Genomic DNA, 24,236 nt, shown 5'->3' with positions numbered 1-24,236 from the left:
AGGTGGGCCCAATCAGCCTCTCCACTCTGCCAGCCTTCTTAAGGCACGGCTGCCCAGCAGCAAGGGTCTGGGAAGCCGTGCCTTATGAAGGATGGCAGAGTGGAGAGGCTGATTGGGCCCACCTGTGCCCTAATCAGCCTGAGTGGCTGCAGCTCCTCCACCCTGCCACACACTCTATATGATAATTATTTGTTTATTCATCAATTCTCAAATTAATATTCTAAATTTATCTTTCTTCTTCTTTATACACACGCACGCACGCACGCACGCACGCACTCTTTTGTCACTGTTAGTACTGTATGTTAATAAAAAAAAAATGCTTTTATGTATAGATGAATACAGGGACTCATAGTAAATAGTGTTTATATAGAGGGACATGTAACTGCAAATGGCAATAATCACCCAGGAATCCACAAATTTATACTCATCTATACCACAATATGTTTACACTGTGTAAAATTCTTAATATTGATTTGTATAACGTCTCAATACATCAAGATTTTTGACATCTAATAACAAGGGTCTATGTGAAAACATGGTATTGAGTTCAAGGGGAAGGAGACATTTTTTTTACTTCTTACTTCTTTTTGAACATGTCAAAACTTCTGCTGCTTCAAAAAAAGAATCTCTTGCATTCATTGTTCAAGTATGCTCGAGCATGTCTGTGACTTACACTACCATCATGTTCAAAATAAAGACATTTTAATTGAATTCTTGTACTTCATTTTCTAAATCTGGTTATAACTGAACAGCTCTTACAGCTGTAAGAATCTGCTGCTTTTTAGAAAAAATATTTAAAATCTTTCCCACAATCGAACCACCAGAATGATTTCTTTCAAACTAAAATAACTAAACTAAATTGGTGCCTTTTAACTGAACTCTCAAAATAAATGATATCACCACTGATCACAAATGTACACTTTTTATTCAGTGTGAATCCGTCGGTGTTTCGTTAGATCACCTTGCCGGGCAAAAGCCGCTCCACACTGATCACACCTGTAAGGCTTGTCTCTAGTGTGAATACGTTGATGTCTCGTCAATTGATCGTGCCGGGCAAAAGCCGCTCCACACTGACCACACCAGTAAGGCTTGTCTCCAGTGTGAATACGTTGGTGACTCGTTAGAGCACCTTGCTGGGCAAAAGCCGCTCCACACTGATCACAGCTGTAAGGCTTTTCCCCAGTGTGAATACGTTGGTGAGTCCTTAGGTGACCTTGCTCGGCAAAAGCCGCCTCACACTGATCGCATCTGTAAGGCTTTTCCCCAGTGTGAATACGTTGGTGAGTCCTTAGGTGACCTTGCTTGCCAAAAGCCGCTCCACACTGATCACATCTGTAAGGCTTGTCTCCAGTGTGAATACGTTGGTGAGTCGTAAGATTATTTTTCACGGCAAAAGCCGCTCCACACTGATCACAGCTGTATGGTTTATCACCAGTGTGAATACGTCGATGTGTCGTTAGATGACTTTGCTGGGCAAAAGCCGCCTCACACTGATCACACCTGTAAGGCTTGTCTCCAGTGTGAATACGTTGGTGATTCTTTAGATTATCTTGTCGGGTAAAAGCCGCTCCACACTGATCACAGCTGTATGGTTTCTCACCAGTGTGAATACGTTGGTGAGTCGTAAGATAACCTTTCACGGCAAAAGCCGCACCACAATGATCACAGCTGTATGGTTTATCACCAGTGTGAGTTTTCTTATGGATCTTCAGGTTTGATGAAGTGGTGAAGACTTTCTCGCAATCATCACAGCAGTATCTTTTGGGTCTTCCTTTATGATTCTGTAACAGAGAAGATGACTTACATTATCTTGGCTGCATTATCAAAAGCCTTTGCAGTTTCAAGTATGGAGCTAGAACAGTGTCTGTTCTGCCTCTCCTATATATCAGATACAAAATGTGTTAGGTAATGCAGTTTAGCGCCATCTGGCGGCCTTGTTCATATGACATCCAGGTGTTAATAAAGTTAGCAGGTTTGAATCCGCCATTTTGAATGACATCACTACCTCATGGAAGGAAGCATCTCACAATCTGCCTCCTTCTGCTTTGTTCTGCTCATCAAGAAGCATAATCTGTGAGTGCACTTAGTTTACTGTGATTGTTTGCTTGGTTTACTGCATTTGTTTTATGTCAGCTACATTATGCTGCTTATTTCATTTGTATAAGAGATTTTTCATTATGTAGAACTTATGCTTTGTGTACTGTTCTTTTTACAGTTTTACACGGCTTCCATTAAAAACACCTAAAGCCAGCTCCTGCCTTGGGTCCTTTATGGGAGAGTGTTTAGCTCGCTGCATAGCTACATACGCAAACGTGTAGTGAGGGCAGAAGAGTGTCATAATTCACACATGCACAGGACAAAATTCACACATGCACAGGACAAAATTCACAAATGCACAGAACAATTCACACGTGCGTAGGACAACATACACAAATGTATTTTTGATGCACACACAAATATAACCTGATTTACAAACGTTTTTTTTATTTGTGAGCCGAGCTGGATTTATGTGTGACTTTTGAGACTCCCCTGACGTGACTTGATTAACAAATGCGTTTTTTTTGTTTCAAAAAGGGAAGGATCTGCAACCAATCAGATATCTTTGTTTCAGCCAATCATAAGAGCGCACCCCACGTGGGGGACGATTTACTCGTAAACCAATCAGATTAAAGAGCGGAAACACCTGCTGTTTGAGCTGCGTCGCGCCGTTGGCTTAGAAAAGTGATTCAATATTTCGAGTTGGTGGAGTAAAGACAAATAAACAAGACAGCAACACAGGATGGAGAGGAGATCACTGCTCTGCTTTTCTTGTGATCTCGGTAAAGAAAACAGCGTGATCGGAGACCGTTTGTCGGGCCGTTCAACCAGAGCCGCCGGGAGACTAGAGAGCTCCAAGTTCTGCCGATTCAATTCAATTCAATTTTATTTATATAGCGTCTAATACAACAGATGTTGTCTCTAGATGCTTTCCGGAGATCCAGAACATGAACATAAACATAAACTCCTGAGCAATTATTACATAAACAATGGCAGGTAAAAACTCCCATAGTGGGAGAAAAACCTTAAGCCAAACAATGGCAAGAAAAACCCCCCTTTAGGAGGAAGAAACCTGGACCAGGACCAGGCTCATAAGGGGGGGACCCTCCTGCCGAAGGCCAGACTGGGGGAGTCGGGGACGTCAGCAGCACATAGCAGTCATGTGGAGTGCAGCTAGGGTTGCAAAGGGGTGGAAAATTTCCGGTAAATTTCCGGAAACTTTCCGGAAACTTTCCATGGGAAGTTAAGCTGGGGAATTTTGGAAATATACCAAATTGGAAACTTTCCATGGGAATTATGGGAATTATGGGAATTTATGGGAATTATTGGGAATTTATGGGAATTAACTGGAAATTGGGGGTAATTTAAACAAACTGTATTTATCCAAACATAAATGTAAATATTTATTTTGTCATAAGCAGATATCCATGCAAGATAATACAAAAACATGACATTTCAACAGATTTATTTGAGTAGAACCTTAGTTTTTATTCTTGTACTCCCCCACCCAATCAAAAAGTAAAATGACCCCCCCCCCCCCCAAAAAAGTCCCATTCAAAATGTTAAATGAAAGGAGCCCCACTTCCTCCAAAAAAGTCCCATTAAACATGTTTTTTTAATTTAATATTTGCAAGTTAAACATTAATACCATTATAGATCAAATATATTTACCCCATAATATTATCAAAACTTACTTGACTTTATATAGTCTGTGGGCTCAAATGTGTGGCTTCAATAGTCTTGTGCTTTGAGCTCAAATGTGTGGCCTCCAGGCTTCAAGAAATCACCTGTGCATGTGATGGAGGAATGCACAGTGCCTGTAGGGGGCGTGGCCTCAATAGCCCTGCAGTAAGCTGTGTGCATGTGATGGAGGAATGCACAGTGCCTGTAGGGGGCGTGGCCTCAATATCCCTGCAGTAAGCAATGTGCTGTGTGCATGTGATTGAGGAGTGTACTTGCATTAAATCTGGTTGTTTTAGCCAAGACTATGCTACAATATATTTCCCCCAACTATATTTAAGTTCCCTGTTAAGGGCCAACCTTCAATTCTGTAAATTTTGTATTTATTCCCGTTAATTCCCGTTAATTCCCATATATTCCCGTTAATTCCCATATATTCCCGTTAATTCCCATGGAAAGTTTCCAACTTTGAAAATTCCCGGAATTTTGCAACCCTAAGTGCAGCAAATGATGATGAGAAACAACTGAGATATTTATGTATGTATCACCACCCACTCGCCCCCACTAATGGAGCCTATAATCGGGGACCAGAGAAAGGCAGTTCTGCCGAATGATGTTTAGTGGAGGCAGACATTATCTCATTACTGATATGATTTAACAGAGGATTCCTAAATTGATTCATACAAAGATTGGATTTTTGTTTCCAGTTCATAAGAGCGTTTTTCTTTGCGATACATAAGACAGTGAGAACCAAGTGAGCCAGGTTAGATTCTATTTGGATGTCTCCCAGGTGACCTAGTATGCATAATGTGGGGCACACTGTAATTGAGCCATGTGGATAAATCCTCACATATCTCCATCCAGAACTTCTGTACCGGTGCACAAAAACATGAAGCATGTATATGATTATCAGGGGTGTTCTCTGTACACACTGTGCTGCCTGGACTCTCTGGCCCCCCTCAAACACCGGTCTGTCTCCTATGCCCGTCCAGCCCCCTGGTTCACCTCAGACCTCCGCATTTCTAAGACCACCTGTCGCCGGTTGGAGCAGCTGCACAAAAGAACTGGCCTGACCGTCCACCGGCTGGCTTTTGAAGAGCATGTGAGGTCATACAAGGACGAACTAGCCAGAACCAAGGTGAGGTATTACTCCACCCTCATTGGCTCTCAACAAAATCACCCCAGGACACTGTTCTCCATCAATCGCCTGCTCCGCCCCCCTGCCGCCCCCCCTACTACAGAGAACCAGGAGCGCTGCTCCAAGTTTCTGGAGTTCTTCGGTGCTAAGGTGGACACCATTCACCAGCAACTCCTCACACCTGACCCTCCCTCCCCCGGCGGTTCACTAAGTGGTGCGCCCCTGGAGCTTCCCTGCCCCCCCACTGCTCTCTCTCTTCTTTCTCCCCTGTCACCACCGCACTGGTCACCAAACTGGTCACCAAAGCCAAAGCTTCCTCCTGCTCTCTGGACCCCATGCCAACTGCTTTGGTGAAAGCCTGCCTTCCTACCCTCTGTCCCGTCATCACTGACATAATTAACTCCTCCATAGGCTCCGGTACAGTGCCCCCCAGTCTTAAAATCGCCTCCATCACTCCCATTCTGAAAAAGCCTGGTTCGGACCCTGAGGACCTCAATAACTTCCGGCCGATCTCCAACCTTCCTTTCCTCAGTAAGATCCTGGAAAGAGCAGTGGCGGCCAGCTCCACCAGCATATGTCCAACCATGAGCTCTATGAACCCTTCCAGTCAGCCTACAGAACCCACCACAGTACTGAGACCGCCCTGATCAAAATTACAAATGACCTCCTCACTGCTGCAGACAATGGTAAAATCAGCATCCTCATCCTTCTCGACCTCTCCGCTGCCTTTGATACCATCTCCCACACCATCCTCCTCGAACGCCCGTCTGCTCTCCTTGGTATCTCTGGCTCTGCTTTATCTTGGTTCCAATCTTACCTCACCAACAGAACTCAGTTTGTCACCATCCTTGGCTCCTCCTCCCACCCTGCCCCAGTCAACCATGGTGTCCCCCAAGGCTCTGTGCTCGGTCCAACCCTCTTCACCACCTACCTGCTCCCCCTTGGCCAGATCATACGCCATTATGTATGGCGTTATATTTATGTCATTAAAGGAGCGAGCGATAACACATGTGCACGCGCGCATATTTCTTTGCGCGAGTGAATTATTTCGTGTCGCGCGCGCGTATTTCAATAGCCGCGCGCACTTGTTTGATGTTCGCGCACATATTCAGCAACCGAGTGGAGCAGAGGGAGGTGCGAGCGAGTAAAAAACGCTGCTTTGCGCGCCCTGGATCGCTCCTGCTCTCCCTCTCTCTCCCCCTGTGCTCTCGCAGATGGAGTTTTGCTCGCTCGAAGCAAAGAGTTTTGACAGTTTGGGGGCGGAGACCAAGGATGACCCCCGGCCCTCTTATGATTGGTCATTTTCCAGCCCCCCCCCCCCACATGACATCTATCACTTTCTCTATCTATCTATCTATCCATCCATCCATCCATCCATCCATCCATGTGTGTGTGTAAAGTTGGAATACAATATTTTTTACCTCTTTCCATGAAATGATTGACAATGTGATTTATTCTTGATAAAGATATATTCTAAAAATTGTATTGATCAATCTCACACACACACACACACACACACACACACACACACACACACACACACACACACACACACACACACACACACACACACACACACACACACACACACACACACACACACACACACACACACACACACACACACACACACACACACACACACACACACACACACACACTTCAATTAATTAATAAATGCATAACTTATGTCCACTGAACACATTTATGAAGAAAACAAATCTAATACTCTAATTTAGGGATTTTTACAGAGACCCTGATGAAGAATTGGAGGTGATTTATTTTTGGGAAGGTGCATCCAACTCCTCAGTAATAACAATCATATTATATGTACTACATATATTCCATTGTAATATAGATAGATAGATAGATAGATAGATAGATAGATAGATAGATAGATAGATAGATAGATAGATAGATAGATAGATAGATAGATAGATAGATAGATAGATAGATAGATAGATAGATAGATAGATAGATAGATAGATAGATAGATAGATAGATAGATAGATAGATAGATAAATAGATAGATAGAGAAAGTGATAGATGTCATGTGGGGGGGGGGGGCTGGAAAATGACCAATCATAAGAGGGCCGGGGGTCATCCTTGGTCTCCGCCCCCAAACTGTCAAAACTCTTTGCTTCGAGCGAGCAAAACTCCATCTGCGAGAGCACAGGGGGAGAGAGAGGGAGAGCAGGAGCGATCCAGCGCGCGCAAAGCAGCGTTTTTTACTCGCTCGCACCTCCCTCTGCTCCACTCGGTTGCTGAATATGTGCGCGAACATCAAACAAGTGCGCGCGGCTATTGAAATACGCGCGCGCGACACGAAATAATTCACTCGCGCAAAGAAATATGCGCGCGTGCACATGTGTTATCGCTCGCTCCTTTAATGACATAAATATAACGCCATAATTATGGTCTCAGTTTTCACTGCTACGCTGACGATACCCAGCTCCATCTCAGCACCTCACCATCCTCCCAGCTCCCCCCACAGTCTTTGGTTAACTGCCTCTCAGCCATAAAATCTTGGATGACAACTAACTTCCTCAAACTGAACAGCAATAAGACGGAGCTCATGGTTGTGGCCCCAAAGTCAATGCTCCGGAAGGTTGGAGATCTGCTCATCCGGGTGGACGGCTGCACCATCACGCCATCCTCCGAGGTCCGTAATCTGGGCGTCATCTTGGACTCCACCCTCTCCTTCCAGTCACACATCAAGTCGGTCACCAAATCTGCCTTCTATCACCTCAGAAACATCGCACGTCTCCGTCCCTCACTCTGACTCTGTGGCAGAAACACTAATCCACGTTTTCATCACCTCCCGACTGGATTACTGTAATGGAGTCCTGTCTGGGGTTCCAAGTAAAACCCTGGACAGGCTCCAGTACGTGCAGAATTCAGTTGCCAGGGTTCTCACCCACACCAAGCCCTGGCAGCATATCACCCCCACCCTCATCCACCTCCACTGGCTACCTGTTAAGTTCCGCATTCGGTACAAACTCCTCCCTCCCGGAACCTGCGGTCTTCAGACGCTGGTCTGCTCTCCATCCCCCGGACCAGACTGAAGACCTTTGGGGACAGAGCCTTCAGTGTTGCTGCCCCCACCCTTTGGAACTCTCTCCCTGCCTGCTGTAATCCGTGACTCCCCTTCTCTGGACAGTTTCAAAACACAACTCAAAACCCACCTTTTCCCCATTAGTGCCCCCCCCCCCCCCTGTTGTTTTGTCCCGATTGTGTTTTGTTTTGTTTGTTCTTCCTTTGGTTTTCCTTTTTCAAGGCATCCCTTGAAAAAGGTCTATGATCTGTAAAGCGACCTTGCGTTCCTTGAAAGGCGCTATATAAATGCAAGTTATTATTATTAGGGCCCGAGCACTTGCAGTGCGAAGGCCCTATTGTAATTGCAGGAATTATTCTTCTTCTTCTTATTATTGTTCTGACAAAAGGAAGGCCTTTTTGCCCCCCTAAACATGCCCAAAAAGTCACCAAATTTTGCATGCAAGCCAGGTCTGGCGAAAAATTTGATATTTAATGGTTTGCATTAATGGGCGTGGCAAAATGGCTCAACAGCGCCTCCCGGAAAACTTTGTGCCTCAAGCCCCACAATGCGGTTTGTCGTACATGCACGAAAATCGGTACACACCTGTATTAGTACACAACTTAAAGAAAAGTCTCTGGGCGTCATGTCGAGAAACCGAACAGGAAGCGTCATTTTGGCGAAATTGATGCCTTGCTTTGGCCGTTAATACGGCCCGAACCGTAACGTGCACCCAGGTGTGTTATACATCAAAATGTGCGTCTCCATCCTGCGACTATGCGCATTACTTTTCTCTTTCAAAAGCGTTACCGTGGCGACGCTAGACGCCAAAAGGTGCGCCCACCCTTCATCTGATCGGTTCAGATAGAAAAAACTTTGCGCCTCAAGCCCCAAAATACGGTTTGACGTACATGAACGAAAATCGGTACACACCTGTATCATGTCGCAACTTAAAGAAAAGTCTCTTGGTGCCATGGCCGAAACCGAACAGGAAGTCGGCCATTTTGAACATTCTGAATTAATCGCGTAATTTTGGAGCAATATATGCCATTCCTTCGAGAATTAATACGGCCCGAACCGTATCGTGAACCCAGATGTGTTATACATCAAAATGTGCGTCTCCATTCTGCGACTACGCGCATTACTTTTCTCTTTCAAAAGTGTTACCGTGGAGACGCTAGACGCCAAAAGGCGCGGCCCCCCTTCATCTGATTGATCCATATTTGATAGTTCCCCAAAAGTCACCAAATTTTGCATGCAAGGCAGGCCTGGCGATAAATTTGATATTTCATGGTTTGTATTAATGGGCGTGGCCTAACGGCTCAACAGCGCCCCCTAGAAAACTTTGTGCCTCAAGCCCCACAATACGGTTTGACGTACATACACGAAAATCGGTACACACCTGTATCATGTCACAACTTAAAGAAAAGTCTCCTGGCGCCATGGCCGAAACCGAACAGGAAGTCGGCCATTTTGAATTAATTGTGTAATTTTGGCGCAATTTATGCCATTCCTTCGGCAATTAATACGAACCGTAACGTGCACCCAGGTGTGTTATACATCAAAATGTGCGTCTTCATCTTGCGACTACGCGCATTACTTTAAATTTGATATTTCATGGTTTGCATTAATGGGCGTGGCCTAACGGCTCAACAGCGCCCCCTAGAATACTTTTCTCTGCCATAACTTTTAAAAGGTTTGACATAAAGAGTCGTGGGTGGTGTCATGGGACTCGGTATTGAGTCCTTGACCATAATTGGTGAAAATTAGCCCCGCCCCTTCTTCTGATTGGTCGTCCCGATTTTCTGCTATAACTTTTGAATGGTTTGACATAGGAAGTCGTGGGTGGTGTCATTTCTGATATGCTTATGGGGGCGGTGGCCGTGAGTGCGAGGGCCCGTTCATCGCTGCTTGCAGCTTTAATTATTATTATTATTACACTGTGAGCAGATATTAGAGGTTACAAAACCCATCTGGACCGTCCTTTGTCCTCTATAATGTATTCTGTAAAGAAGTGCAAGTTTGGATTCTTGTTAGGGCCCAAGCACTTACAGTGCGAAGGCCCTATTGTATCTGTAGGAATTCTCGTTATTCTTTTTTCTTCTGATGAAAGGAGGGCCTTTTTGCCCCCCTAAACGTGCCCCAAAAGTCACCAAATTTTGCACGCAAGCCAGGCCTGGCGAACAATTTGATATTTAATGGTTTGCATTAATGGTCGTGGCAAAATGGCTCAACAGCGCCCCCTAGAAAACTTTGTGCTTCAGGCCCTACAATACGGTTTGACGTACATGCACGAAAATCGGTACACACCTGTATCATGGCGCAACTTAAAGAAAAGTCTCTTGGCCCCATGGCCGAAACCAAACAGGAAGTCGGCCATTTTGAATGAATCGTGTCATTTTGGCAAAATTTATGCCATTCTTTCGGCAGTTAGTACGGCCTGAACTGTAACGTGCACCCAGGTGTGTTATACATTAAAATGTTTCTCTTTCAAAAGCGTTACCGTGGCGACGCCAGATGCCAAAAAGCGTGCCAACCCTTCATCTGATTGGTCCATATTTAGATAGTTTCACTAAAAGTCACCAAATTTTGCATCCAAGCCAGGCCTGGCGATACGTTTGATATTTCATGGTTTGCATTAATGGACGTGGCCTAATGGCTCTCAACAGCGCCCCCTAGAATACTTTTCTCTGCCATGACTTTTGAATGGTTTGACATAAAGACGCGAGGGTGGTGTCATCGGACTCAGTATTGAGTCCTTGACCATAATTGGTGAAAATTAGCCCCGTCCCTTCTTCTGATTGGGTTGTCCCTATTTTCTGCTATAACTTTTGAATGGAAGTCGTGGGTGGTGTCATTTCTGATATGCTTATGGGGGACGGTGGCCATGAGTGCGAGGGCCTGTTCATCGCTGCTTGCAGCTTTAATTCATAGTGAAATTATTTAAACATATTTGTGACCAAGAAAATTGGTTATTGTTAAAAGAGAGGTCAGGCCGCCCATTTCGAAAATCGGAAGAGAGACTATCTATCTTGGACATTAACCTGTAGAGTTTCGATAGTAATTTTGGGGCGTTTAGATTAAAGGGGACATATTATGGCATTTAATGTATATTTTAAACAGGCCTTGAATGTCTTAAAACAATCTAAAGCTTGTTTTTCCACATGAATCAGAAATTCAGCCTGTGGGCCGTGTCTATAGTTTTACCGCTTCTACCCCTTTTTCTGTGCTCCATTCTAAGGGAAGGGGGGGGGGGGGGGGTATGATAATGAGGCTCTGCGCTGATTGGCTGCTTGAATGACATGTAGGAGGGGAGGGAACAAAGCGTCGCTCCGGGGAGAAGAGCAGCGGCCTGCGTAGCAAAGCGTGTCCACGGTTCTGCGTTTAAATCGACGCGTACCTACGCCATAGGCTCTGCGTTGGTGTAACGCTTAACCTGTTGGTTTTGGCTAATAGCAGCTGCTAAGGGCTCAATAAATATCGCAAATAGTGAGGGAGAAAGAGGACAACCCTGTCTGGTACCTCTTTGCAAGTTAAAAGGAACCCTGGCTATTAAGACATGTAGGTCTTAAAAGATAAATGTTGGTATTAATTATAACAATCTGATATAAAAAACCTTTTTGATGTCCTCGTTTTTATAAAATTTGAAGATATAAATTTATCACGTAGGTCGCCATTGTTGTTTACATTCTGTGTAGTGACGTCAGAACGGTGGCTCCTGCTGGCCCCCGTCCACTGTTTTGACACCCAGAAACAGATGAAAACACAGCTAAACAGGTGACGGCGCACCAGAAACACAGATCAAACACAGCTAAACATTAAGCTGACGGCGCACCTACAAAAAAAGTAAAAAAAAAAAAAAAGAAGTGCTGCACCATAAAGCATGACCTATAAAAACACCATAAAACTCAGATAGACTAACCGACCACAAGACGTTTCAACTAGCGATAGCCGATGCCACAATAAAAACCCCAGCCAGATCTGGCGTCATTAAATTAAATAAAGATGTTCTTGCCTATTTGACGCGAAGTCTGCGCCTCCCGTTTCGTCAAAGTCCCGGGCCAGCCACGGCTACAGCGTAGCCACCCGCTCTCCGCTCTCCACCACCCGCTCTCGCCGCCGCTGGGATGGAGAAGCGGGTGGGCAAGATGCACGTTTTGCCGCCCCCCTAAAACCGGCTTCGGTGCTGGGTGATGACAGACCAGAGGCTGAGGGGACTGGCCGGGACTTTGACGAAACGGGAGGCGCAGACTTCGCGTCAAATAGGCAAGAACATCTTTATTTAATTTAATGACGCCAGATCTGGCTGGGGTTTTTAATTGTAGCATCGGCTATCTGCTAGTTGAAACGTTGTGGTTTGTTAGTCTATCTGAGTTTTATGGTGTTTTTATAGTTCATGCTTCATGGTGCGGCACTTTTTTTTTTTTTTTTTTTTACTTTTTTGTAGGTGCGCCGTCACCCTTAATGTTTAGCTGTGTTTTTGATCTGTGTTTCTGGTGCGGCCGGTCACCTGTTTAGCTGTGTTTTCATCTGTTTCTGGGTGTCAAAACAGTGGACGGGGGCCAGCAGGAGCCACCGTCTGACGTCACTACCCAGAATGTAAACAACAATGGCGACCTACGTGTTAAATTTATATTTTCAAATTTTATAAAAACGAAGACATCAAAAAGGTTTTTTTATATCACATTGTTATAATTGATACAACATTTATCTTTTAAGACCTACATGTCTTAATAGCCAGGGTTCCTTTTAAAGTTTGTTGAAATTTGATGTTTTTCCTTACACATGCCTTGGAAGAGCTATATAATATCTTTATCCAAATTATAAAAGATTTACCAAACAAATTTGTGTAAAGTTGCCAATAGAAATTTCCAATTTATCCTCCAGCTCTCCCGAGGGGAGTCCGATGCGTTCCCAGGCCCAGCCGAGAGACATAGTCTCTCCAGCGTGTCCTGGGTCTCCTACCGGAGGGACATGCCTGGAACACCTCCCTAGGGAGGAGGGACATGCCTGGAACACCTCCCTAGTAGTGCTGGGCGGTATGACCAAAAATTTATATCACAGTATTTTTTTTTCATGCACAACTGGGTGTTAACCACATTTTCTAATGATTTGGAAAGGAATTGCTGCAGTAAATTGGCTTAAAATGGCCTATTTTACTGTCATGAGGACGAAATATTGTAGAAAAACATTAATGTCCACACTAGTATATACAGGTTTGCATGGCCTCACAACATTTTTTTCCTCAATATTGCGATTTAATATGCGATTATTTTTTTCAAGGTCCTGTTCTCATGTATTTTTCAACTATACAAGCAATAAATCAGTCTGTTTCAAGTAGATTTTCACTTGAAATAAGTAGAAAAATCTGCCAGTGGAACAAGATTTTTTTGCTTGTAATAAGAAGATAAATCTTGTCCCACTGGCAGATTTTCCTACTTATTTCAAGTGTAAATTTTCTTGAAACATGTGAAAATTGTCAAATGAGTTATTTTTCTGGTGATGACTCTAAATGTTGAAATAGCAGTAAAACCACATTCATTGATGAAATGACATAAGGGATGGAAAGGGGGGGATGGCAGTTTTACAAGGGGGTTGATTTTGACCGTATTTATTTCGGGCGGATGATTTTGATGATCACCGGTATTCGGTAAGAACCGGTATACCGTCCAGCACTACTCCCTAGGGAGGCGTCCAGGAGGATCCGGTACAGATGCCCAAGCCACCTCAGCTGATCCTCTCAATGTGAAGGATCAGCGGCTCGACTCCGAGCTGCTCCCGGGTGACCAACTCCTCACCCTATCTCTAAGGGAGCGTCCAGCCGCCCTGCAGAGGAAACTCATCTCGGCCGCTTGTATCCGCGATCTTGTCCTTTCGGTCACTACCCAAAGTTCATGAGCATTGGTGATGGTAGGTGCGTCGATTGACCGGTAAATCGAGAGCGCTTTTCAACTCAGTTCCTTCTTCACCACGACGGTCCGGTTACACCGACCGCATAACTGCAGACTAGGGCTGTAACTAACAATTATTTTAATAATCGATTAATCTGTCAATTATTTTTTTGATTAATCGATGAATCAGATAAAAACTAAACAAAAAAGCATTAAATTCCAACCATTCGAAAACAAAACTGGCAGTGCCAAATTCACAGTGCAGATAATCTTCAGAAGGTTCACAAACAGATTGCTCCTTGAACATCCCTGAGCTTTTAAAGGATTGATTAAAAAAACAAACTAAATTGACTAACACAGAAAACATACACATGTATGCTTTACATCTGCCAAATAGAGCTAAAATTGAAAACTACCCAGTTAGCTTTATTACGTTTTTGTTTTTCTGACATTTTCTGCCTTTTCTTTTAGTTAAAACTGTAGTGGGAACTAGTGCTGGGCGATTCTGGCCAAAATGAGAATCTCGATTTTTCTCCACAAGAATCTAGATCTACGATTCTCAAATGATTTTCTGCTCAAAATGAGAATCTCGATTTTTCTCCACAAGAATCTAGATCTACGATACGATTCTCAAACGATTTTCATTTTTCCATGAAAAATTTATTTTTTCATTCAACTACTTGCAAGGTAGAAGGCAACAACAGTGGAAGAAACATAAATGAACAACAACAAACTGCAAGCCAACTACTGTGGCTTCATTAAACAGTCACATTACTCAGTCAGTGCTGCTCACATAGTACATAATACATAAAATCAAACATCAAATTAAAGTGCTCTCACTCACTACTTGACCAACTACTCAAGTCTCTTTGGTAAGCGAAAATGAATACCAGTAAGTAACAAAAGCTTACTGTAATGCTGCCTCAGTGTCAGGAGCGGAGCGGAACACACACGGTGCGGGCGGTAATGCAGAAATGCAGCGGGAGCGGGATGAAAAAAACAGTCCCGCGCAGGGCTCTACCACACACACGTGCAGTAAATGAGTGCGTGTTGCCATAGCAACGGGGTGTTTGCACATGATCATGATAAGAAGAGGAGACGGACACAGAACACAACCACACAACTTTTTGTTTTTGCCTGGGATGATTCAGAAGGAAGGAACATAAATAAATAATGCAGCGTGACGTCACAGAATCGACGTGATTCGATCTTATTAAAAATGAGATCGCATTAGTGTCTGAATCGAGATCGAGATCTAATAAACGATTATCGCCCAGCGTTAGTGGGAACAGATGTTTAGAGGAACCTATGTATGTACCGGGTTAGAGCGGGAACATATAGGAGAACGGACCCAAAAGAATATAGCGTGGATTAAAAATAAAAGTTAAGCACTGAGCTACATGTGTCTCCCGTCTGGGCCATTGCAGACTCATTGCCTGAGCACTAAGGGTGGGTATTGGGAAGGACCTCACGATACGATACTCATCACGATACTTGAGCCACGATACGATACACATTGCGATATCCCGATTATGCGATATCCCGATTATTATATTCTACATAGTTCACCGAAAAATTTCAAAATGCATTACACATCTTAAAATCCAAGTTGTATATATGTACATCAGATGATAGTGATGGATCTTAAAATCCCAGTTGCACGTTCATCAGATTATAGTGACAATTCATGGGACAAACTGAGTCAAAACAATGTTTTATTATAACTATACAAGCTAAAGTTACAACATATTTGTATATGTTTTTCATATTATTTACATCATATGAAATTAACATTAAATTTAGTATGAGGTTGCTTTAATTATGTGGCAAATGATAATAAACACAAGAAAGATGGGTACTAAAACCAAGGACAGGCACAGTGATCAGTCAGTATAGATATAAATCCATAAATAAATAAACCTCTGGCCATTATTTTTCATTTTTTAAGGACAGGCAATTGTGTTATATAAAAAATAAATTATAAAATGAAATAAAACGTGAAATAAAACCTGAGCTCAGTGCAGGGCCCTCCCAGGGTTGGTAGAGAGTGGCAATGCCCAGGACTGTCACTTAGGTAGGAGCACTGGGTGATATAATGGGAAAAAAATCGGGGATAAAAAAAAAAAAAAAAAAAAAAAAAAATCGATATTCAAATTTTGAATATCGATATTGAATCAGCTGGAAAAGTATCGCGATATATTGGCATATCGATATTTTTGCCCACCCCTACTAAGCACGGCATGTTACTAGAACCAAATAATAAACAAGTCATGTAATGTCCTGTAAACGGCGAGGACCTTGCATAAGCCCCCCTAGGGTTTCTGTCCTCACGTGCACAACCACTACCTGTTATCTTTCCTCTGGAAATGGATTATCATGTCATGTTTATGTATACATTCATGTTGTGCAAATTAAATTTAAAAAAAACAAAAAAAAAAAACAAATCCGCACCCTCTTTCTTCTTTTTATGTGCGCAGCGTCAGCGCGCTGTGCCCCATTAAATGTAGTCCGGGCGAAATACCTCAACTTCAGCTCCGCGACTTAAGGGCTGATTTATGGTTCCGTGTTACACATTACCGGCGTAGGGTACGCGGCGGTTGAGTCGCCGCGTACCCTACGCCGTATGCACGCCGTCGATTTAACACGGAACCATAAATGAGGCTTTAGTGAGTGACGTAATAATTGCGAGACACAACGAATCGATAATGGAATTAGTTGCAAACGCTTTTAATAATCGATTTTTATCGATTCGTTGTTGCAGCCCTACTGCAGACGCTGCACCGATCCGTCTGTCAATTAGAGCTGGGTATCATCACTGACCTCACGATACGATACCGATACACTAGGTCCCAAGACGATACGATTTCCGATACGATTCGATATAGATATTCTAGTTACAATAACGGAATAACGTGATCCTTCCATCGCTGCGTCCGGCCAGAGAAGCCCCACCCTGACTGGTGAAAAGAAGCAGCCTGCTCACTCCTCAGGTCAAGGAGGAGACTTGAGCTCAGTGCGGGGCCTCCCGGGGCTGTTAGAGGGAGCAATGCCCAGGACTAACTTAGGAAGGAGCACTTGGTGATAAAATGGGGGAAAAAAAAAAAATCAGGATTTAAATTAAAAAAAAAAAAAGACATTTAAATCGATACTTGGATTTATGTATCGATAATCGTTCCTACACATGTATATCGATGAAATATCGATATATCGATATTTTTAACCCACCCCTACTGTCAATCTCACGCTCCATCGTTCCGTCACTTGTGAACAAGAGATACGAGATACTTGAACTCCACCTGAGGCAGGACTTCTCCACCCACCCGGAGAAGGCATGCCACCCTTTCCCGATGGAGAACCATGGCCTCGGTTTTGGAGGTGCTGTTTCTCATCCCTGCCGCGTTGCACTCGGCCTCAAACCGCCCCAGCAGATGCTGAAGGTCCCGGTCCGATGAAGCCAACAGAACATCATCCGCAAAAAGCAGAGAAGAAATCCTGAGGTTCCCAAACCGGATCCCCTCCGACCCCTGGCTGCGCCTAGAAATCCTGTCCATAATAATTATGAACAGGACCGGTGACAAAGGGCAGCCCTGCCGGAGTCCAACATGCACCGGGAACAAGTCTGATCCACTGCCGGCAATGTGAACCAGACACATGCTCCGATCATACAGAGACCGGAGAGCCCTTAGTAGACCTGGACTCCATATTCACTGACCCCCCACAGAATGGCACGAAGGATACGGTCAAATGCCTTCTCCAGATCCACAAAACACATGTAGACTGGTTGGGCAAACTCCCATGAACCCTCGAGCACCCTGCGGGGGGTGTAGAGCTGGTCCAGTGTTCCACGACCGGGACGAAAACCGCATTGTTCCTCCTGAATCCGAGGTTCAACTATTGGATGTATTCTCCTCTCCAGTACCCTGGCGTAGACTTTCCCGGGGAGGCTGAGAAGTTCGATCCCCCTATAGTTGGAACACACTCTCCCGTCCCCCTTTTTAAAAAGAGGGACTACCACCCCGGTTTGCCACTCCAGTGGTACTGTCCCCTTCCTCCATGCAATATGGCAGAGGCGTGTCAACTACAGAGGCCTGTCAGTATTTTCGGCAAAGGAAACGGCGCCAGCGACCTCCGTCGTCACTTGTGTCCAGCTGGTATCAGACCGGGAACAGCGCCACTCGCGGCCACAGCCAGAACTGCAGGTCGCGTACGTGTTCACTGTCTTTTTGAGAACGTGCACGTCCACGCGCTAAATGAACGCAGGATACGCGTGACGACAACGATGCGTACGCGTTCTGAACTGCAAGTAGAACTGAGCCCTAACTGATGACGGTTGGATTCTTCCTGTTGTTGGTCCTCAAAGGCCTTCAAGAAAGCAGCTCAGCGTGAAGTCAAGACACTAAACTGTGGTGTTTGTTTCAAGATAACGGAGCCTGGAAGCAGGTTTACCTTCCTCTTCCTCAGCTTGGAGTCGTTGAGCTCCTCCTTGTCGGTAATCTCCTGCTTGGGCGGCAGAAGTTCCAGCTCCCTCTCCTTGGCTTCCCTCAGCAGCTGCTCGGCAGTGATCTGCACCTCGGCAGGAGCTTCGTTCTTCACCTGAAACACCACAAACACCCTGAAATATCTCTGAAGGAGCTTTGTTCTTCACTTGAAACACCACAAACACCCTGAAATATCTCTGCAGGAGCTTTGTTCTTCACCTGAAACACCACAAACACCCTGAAATATCTCTGCAGGAGCTTTGTTCTTCACCTGAAACACCACAAACACCCTGAAATCTTTCTCCACCCACTTTTATGCTCCCTGTGTCTTTTCAGAATCCAAAGAATTGAAAGGACAATCAGGATCTTGTGTTTCATGCCGTCATCCTGAGTTAAAAAAAGCAGTAGTGCCAAGTAATCTAGCAAAACCAAAGCTGGAGTTATGATGGGAGACATTCCTTGGTTTGAGGATTTGAAACACTTAGGGCCTGATTTACTAAGATCCTAAATAAAGAGTACTAAATTGCGTGTGCACTGAAAAAGTTTGCGCGTGCAGTTGTTGTGTGGTTTGCGGGTGATCAACTAAGATTGCGTGCGCAATTGATAACAGGTGCAAACAGCAGTATTTAAATGAGGTGTTGCGTGTCTTAAGGTTTGCGAGCGCAAACTCTGCGCCATGGAGAGTCGATGGAATGCACAGTCACAAGTCACAAGCGCAAAATGAAATTTGATGAGTTGGAGTTAGAGATATTAGTGGAAAGATGGTTAATTTCGTTCAATGGATAGATCAAGGAATACGGTATTTACAGCACGTAATTGTAGGAGGACAGTTTGTACCTTTCAATACACTTATTGTTCAATACGGAGTTAGCAGGAATACATTTTTAGAGTATCAACAACTTAAGGCCATAATAAATAAAACATACAAAATTAGCCAATTAGATTTACAACTTCCCGCTAAGATAATAGATTTATTGAATCTAAGCACTTTAAAGTTGTTATCAAAACTCTACAGGTTAGTGTCTAAACTGGACGATTCAGTCTCTCTCCCGATCTCCAAGTGGGAGGCGGATCTCTCTCTGAATACCGACCAGTTTTCTTGGTCACAAATGGCACTTTCGCACTAGGACTTACTTGGCCCGACTCGGCTCGGCGCGGCTTTACACGGTTCCACACATGTGTTTTCGCACTGCCAGGGGAGAAGCGGGCAGGTTTGGGTGAAGCTGCTGTGACGTACTCGATTGCGCAACCGCTTATTTCATGTCGGCGCTGATGAGACAGCAGCTGGAGCCGGGAGCGGCTGAGAGTAAAACAGCCCGTCTACATCGCTTTTTAAATTTTTTCTCGACAGCCACCAGGTTTATGAACATCTGCACCTCAGAGTTGGATCACCAAACAGACGTTTTGCGCTTTATAATAAAATCGCCGCGAGCCGCGAGTCGCCTCGCTCTGACTCCCGCTTCCTGATTCAAACGTCTGACGGCCCCGGCCCCGCCCCCCGACCAATCAGAGGCGCGGAGGGTGGTGACGGCCCCGCCCCCGACCAATCGGTGGCGAGGAGGTGGTGACGTCAGAAATAGTCCCTGCTCAGCCTGCTTTCAGAACCTCACTGAAATGGTTACAGAAAAAAGTATCGACTTGGAGCGGCTCTACTCGTCTCAGCCCTAGTGCGAAAGCGCAAAACGGGTAGAACCGAGCTAAGGCGGTACTAATGCAAAAGCGCCAAAATATGCTTAAATACGTTTACTATGACTAAAAACCCAAACTTACAACTTATACAGTACAAAGTTCTTCATAGAATACATTATACTGGACAAAGGATGTTCCAGATGGGCTTTGTCACCTCTAATATCTGTTCACAGTGCACAGAGAACACCCCAGATAATTATATGCATGCTTTATGGTTCTGTACACCGGTACAGAGGTTCTGGAAGGAGATTTGTGAGGATTTATCCACATGGATCAACCACAGAATCCCAGTGTGCCCCCCGGTATGTATATTAGGTCACCTGGGAGACACTCAAATAGAACCTAATTGGACACACCGGGTCCTCACTGCCTTATGTATCGCAAAGAAAACCATTCTAGTAAATTGGAAACAAAAATCCAGTTTATGTATCAACTATTTTAGGAATCTTTTATGAGATCATATTAGTAGTGAGATAATGTCTGCCTCCACTGAACAACATTCGGCTGAATTGCTGAATCGGGCCTCCCCTGACCGGGGGGTGCACGGGCGGGCGTGGCGGCGGGGTGGCACCATTCCCAGGTGTCTATGTCTTAGGTTGTCAGTATGAATGGGAGGATGTTGGACCGTTTCCCCCTCCGTCTGGGGGCTCCGGCGGCGCCGGGGGCGCCCGTGGAGGTACGGTGGGGCCCTGGCCCGGACCGGGTGGCCGGGGATTGCCTGGGTCGCGGTCCGCCGCCGCGGGATCCCTGGCTGCTTCTTCCCGCACCGTGGGGGCCCCGCCCGCGGGCCCCTTTGGCCGCCGCCGGGGGGGGGGGGGGGGGGGGCTCGCAGGCGGTGGGTTGCCTCCCTCCTACTTCTCCCCTCTGTGGGGTTGCCGGTGGCCTGGGTTCCGGGCTCTTCCGTGTCGGCCTCTGGTCTCGCGGGTGGCGGGGTTGCTCCCCCCCCTCCCCCACTATAGATACACTTCAGGTGGAACTTTGTTTGGTTTATTACACGCACACACACACACACACACACACACACACACACACACACACACACACACACACACACACACACACACACACACACACACACACACACACACACACACACACACACACACACACACACACACACACACACACACACACACACCTGCATGCTGGCTCTCTAGTTTTTGGGTTTAGGTAGCGGTAGCGACAGCTTAGCTCAGACTGCGATCAGATCTCAAGATTTAGGTCGATTGCTGTTATTGTTTTGGTTGGCTCCATGCTGGTTTCGTGCTTTGTTTGTGGTTTTTTGTTGCAGATTTCCAGTGCTTGGCGTGTGTTTCCGTGTGTTCCTGCTTCCTGGATTGGCAGTGGATGTCGTCACCCCCCCCCCCCCCCCCAAAGAAAAAAAAAAAAAATCACTGGGTTTGTATGTGTATATTTATGTATGTGTACGCATATGTATGCGTATATATATATATATGTATATATATGTATATATATTAAATATAGTAATAATGCACATATATATACTTTTGGTTTCTACCGTCATGGTATCAATCATTAATATGTGTGCAGACAAGGGGAGAGGAAAAAAAAAAAAAAAAAAAAAAAATATATATATATTAGTGGAAGAGGCAAATAAACACATTCATGAACTACAGCAAAGACATTTAAACATTACCAAAAGAAATGCAATATCGGAGAAAACCTGCGATAGAATAAATGCAGTTGGTAACACAAAAAACGGAAAAACGTGGTTTTTCATATTTCAATTTTAGGCACAGATCAAAAATACGAAATAGAAAAACGGGCCACAGGACCGAATTTGATTTTAATATTGAATTGGTCGGGTTTGCGTGACCCGGCGGTGCTCGGCATGATCTGAGGAGAAAAAGACAATCAGACACAGAGCTGGAGAGCGCTTTGATTCAATCTATTTATGAGTTAAGTTTTTATTCAGATGTCCACAGTATATTGCAAATATTATATATTATATAGCAAACACTGACAGTAAATGTGTGACAGACGGGACGGACCATCATCCGAAAGAAGAGAAAAGAAGTGTTCAGAACAGCGCACAGAGCGCACACTAAAGGCTGATTTCTGGTTCCGCGTTACACTAACGCAGAACCGACGGCGTAGGCTACGTGGCGACGCACACCGCACCGCGACCCTACGCGTCGGCTATGCCGTCGATTTAACGCAGAACCATAATTCAGGCGAAGCTGCAGTCTGTCTGCGCTGATCAGACACAGCGGGACGGCGCGGATTTGATCATGATGTTTAACCTGTGTTGTGTGATTAATAAGCACGGGTTTTAATTAAATGTAATTTACGAAGGATGATTTCACGTTCAATAAGATAAGTAATCAATAAAATACAAAGTTTTGGCACAAAGGCTTGGCCTGCTTGTGGCGAGTGGAGGGGGGCACATTAAAAGAAGGTCGCAAGATATAAGGCGAAGAACTAAAGAAAAAGTGGCCTTTAATAAAACGTGTGCAACCATTTTTAAAATAGCATGCAGCAGAATAAAGACTCTCTCTCTGCGTATTCTTTGATTTTGGATGTCGCCTCCTTGCCACAATAACAGCAGCAGCAGATTAGCACCTTCCTTTCGAACGTATTAAATACAGACGCAATCACAATACGCACAATTACTTTCAGGCTTGGTAAATCTCATTGCGCGTGGTAAATGGAGCAATTTGCATCTTCCCCTCCCAGTATTTAGGATTTCTGCCGGGTACGCCCCATATTGATTATTCATCAGGGAAAAAGTACTAACTGAATTGCGTGTGCAATTTTGCGCATTTCAGAGACGCAGTCGTCTTTGCACGCCGTTAGTAGATCAGCTCGCACATTGGTTTGCGGGTGCTGTCAAGTTTGCACAGGTTTTTACGCACGCAAACCTTTAGTAAATCGGGCCTTAAGGACCAAATCCACAAAAGGATTGCGCGGCTTTTGCGGCCGCTAAACCGGTGTAAATGAGACAAAAAGAGAGCGTCTAATTCACAAAGCACCCGCAAAGGGCGAATTGCACCACAAACTGCGCTGCCAAGCAAATAGTGTCATGGTGCGCCTGTGCCATTTGCATGCATGTAAATTAGGTAATATTCATACATTCGGCGCAAAATTGCCCCCTGTCTATGCAAATAAGCCTCATTGCAAAAACCGTCTAATTCAGAAAGGCCAGCGCCATTTGCCACACGCAAAAATAGTGGAGCAAATACCGTCTTTTGGAAGCGTGTATTAACTGCGCGCAAACTCACTCCTCACTCCCCCTCTGTCTCTGTTTCTCTCTCTCTTCAATATCATTCAAGCCTGTGTGATACTGAATGATATTAAGGGTGAAATCTACAGTCAGACATTACTGTAAACAGTCAGATCAAGTGGGGTTGTGGACTTATCTCAGATTTAAAAATAAAAATAACAGGACGGAGCTCAGGATTCATCCATACAGTAAAGGGGCTGCTTTATTACAAACAGTTCCACCATATAAACATATAAATCTAGAATGTGTGTGTTTAACAGCTGACCTGTAGGTGTGCGTAGCAAAACACAGAACATGAATTACCGTCAGATCCTGATCTGATCCAGATCCGGTGTTAATAGAAAGTTTTAAGTTGTGGAAACTAGAACATTTTGAGTGTATTTCCCACGGACTTAAAGTTTTAAGTTGTGGAAACTTAAAACAACTGTTCTGTGAACTTATTCGGGTTAACTTCGGTGCTGTGCCTTGTGCGTAAATGCGCACAGGCTCTTAACATTTGACATTTCATTAGCTTATGTCATACATGCAAAATACTAGAGAAGTACAAATACGTGAAAGTTGAGGCTGTTGTGCTCTCTGCAGTTTTCATTATGGACAGATCTGTGTGCTGAAATATGGAGAACAAAACAGCTCCGCTCACTTACTCAGACAAGGGAAAATTGCACTCAGCTGCAAGACTTTATGGGCGTGTTTGCTCCGGGTATATCAGTAGAGCAAAATCTTTTGTGAATAGGACCTTAAAGCAGGGCAAATTGCGGGCGCAAATGCGGCGCAATTCACAGTGCTATTTGCGGGCGCAATCTATTCTTTGTGGATTTGGCTCTTAGTGCCGCTCCTTTTAAGAGTTCCACCTCCGACCGAACGGGACAGCTAATCAAAACAAACCCAGTAAAACCCCTTTTCCACCAAACCTGGGATTTCTGTTTCCACTTACAAACAACTGGTTAACAAAAGGTTAATATTTGCATATCGTTGTGATTGATTAAGCATCAGGTCCATTTCAGTGATGCTGATATACGGTGTAATCTGATTACTATAATGGTAA

At 44.6% G+C, this 24,236-nt stretch overlaps 1 protein-coding gene across 1 annotated transcript in view; it reads right to left on the bottom strand.

Moving 5' to 3' along the window:
• Positions 1 to 262: 262 nt before the first annotated feature.
• LOC133460760 (zinc finger protein 721-like) overlaps positions 263 to 24,236 on the bottom strand; it is a 176,691-nt gene continuing 152,717 nt past the window's right edge. The window contains exons 9-10 of the mRNA XM_061741523.1: positions 1,501 to 1,736; positions 263 to 1,416 (exon numbers count right to left, since the gene is read on the bottom strand). Of these exons, the coding sequence (XP_061597507.1) occupies positions 924 to 1,416; positions 1,501 to 1,736 (729 nt within the window). The 3' untranslated portion in view covers positions 263 to 923. The remainder of the gene's footprint in view (positions 1,417 to 1,500; positions 1,737 to 24,236) is intronic.

The sequence above is a fragment of the Cololabis saira genome, chromosome 15, assembly GCF_033807715.1.
Source record: "Cololabis saira isolate AMF1-May2022 chromosome 15, fColSai1.1, whole genome shotgun sequence".
NCBI classification, from domain to species: Eukaryota; Metazoa; Chordata; class Actinopteri; order Beloniformes; family Belonidae; genus Cololabis; species Cololabis saira.
Note: the sequence above shows the minus strand (reverse complement) of the source record. Positions and strands in the feature narration are given on the sequence as shown.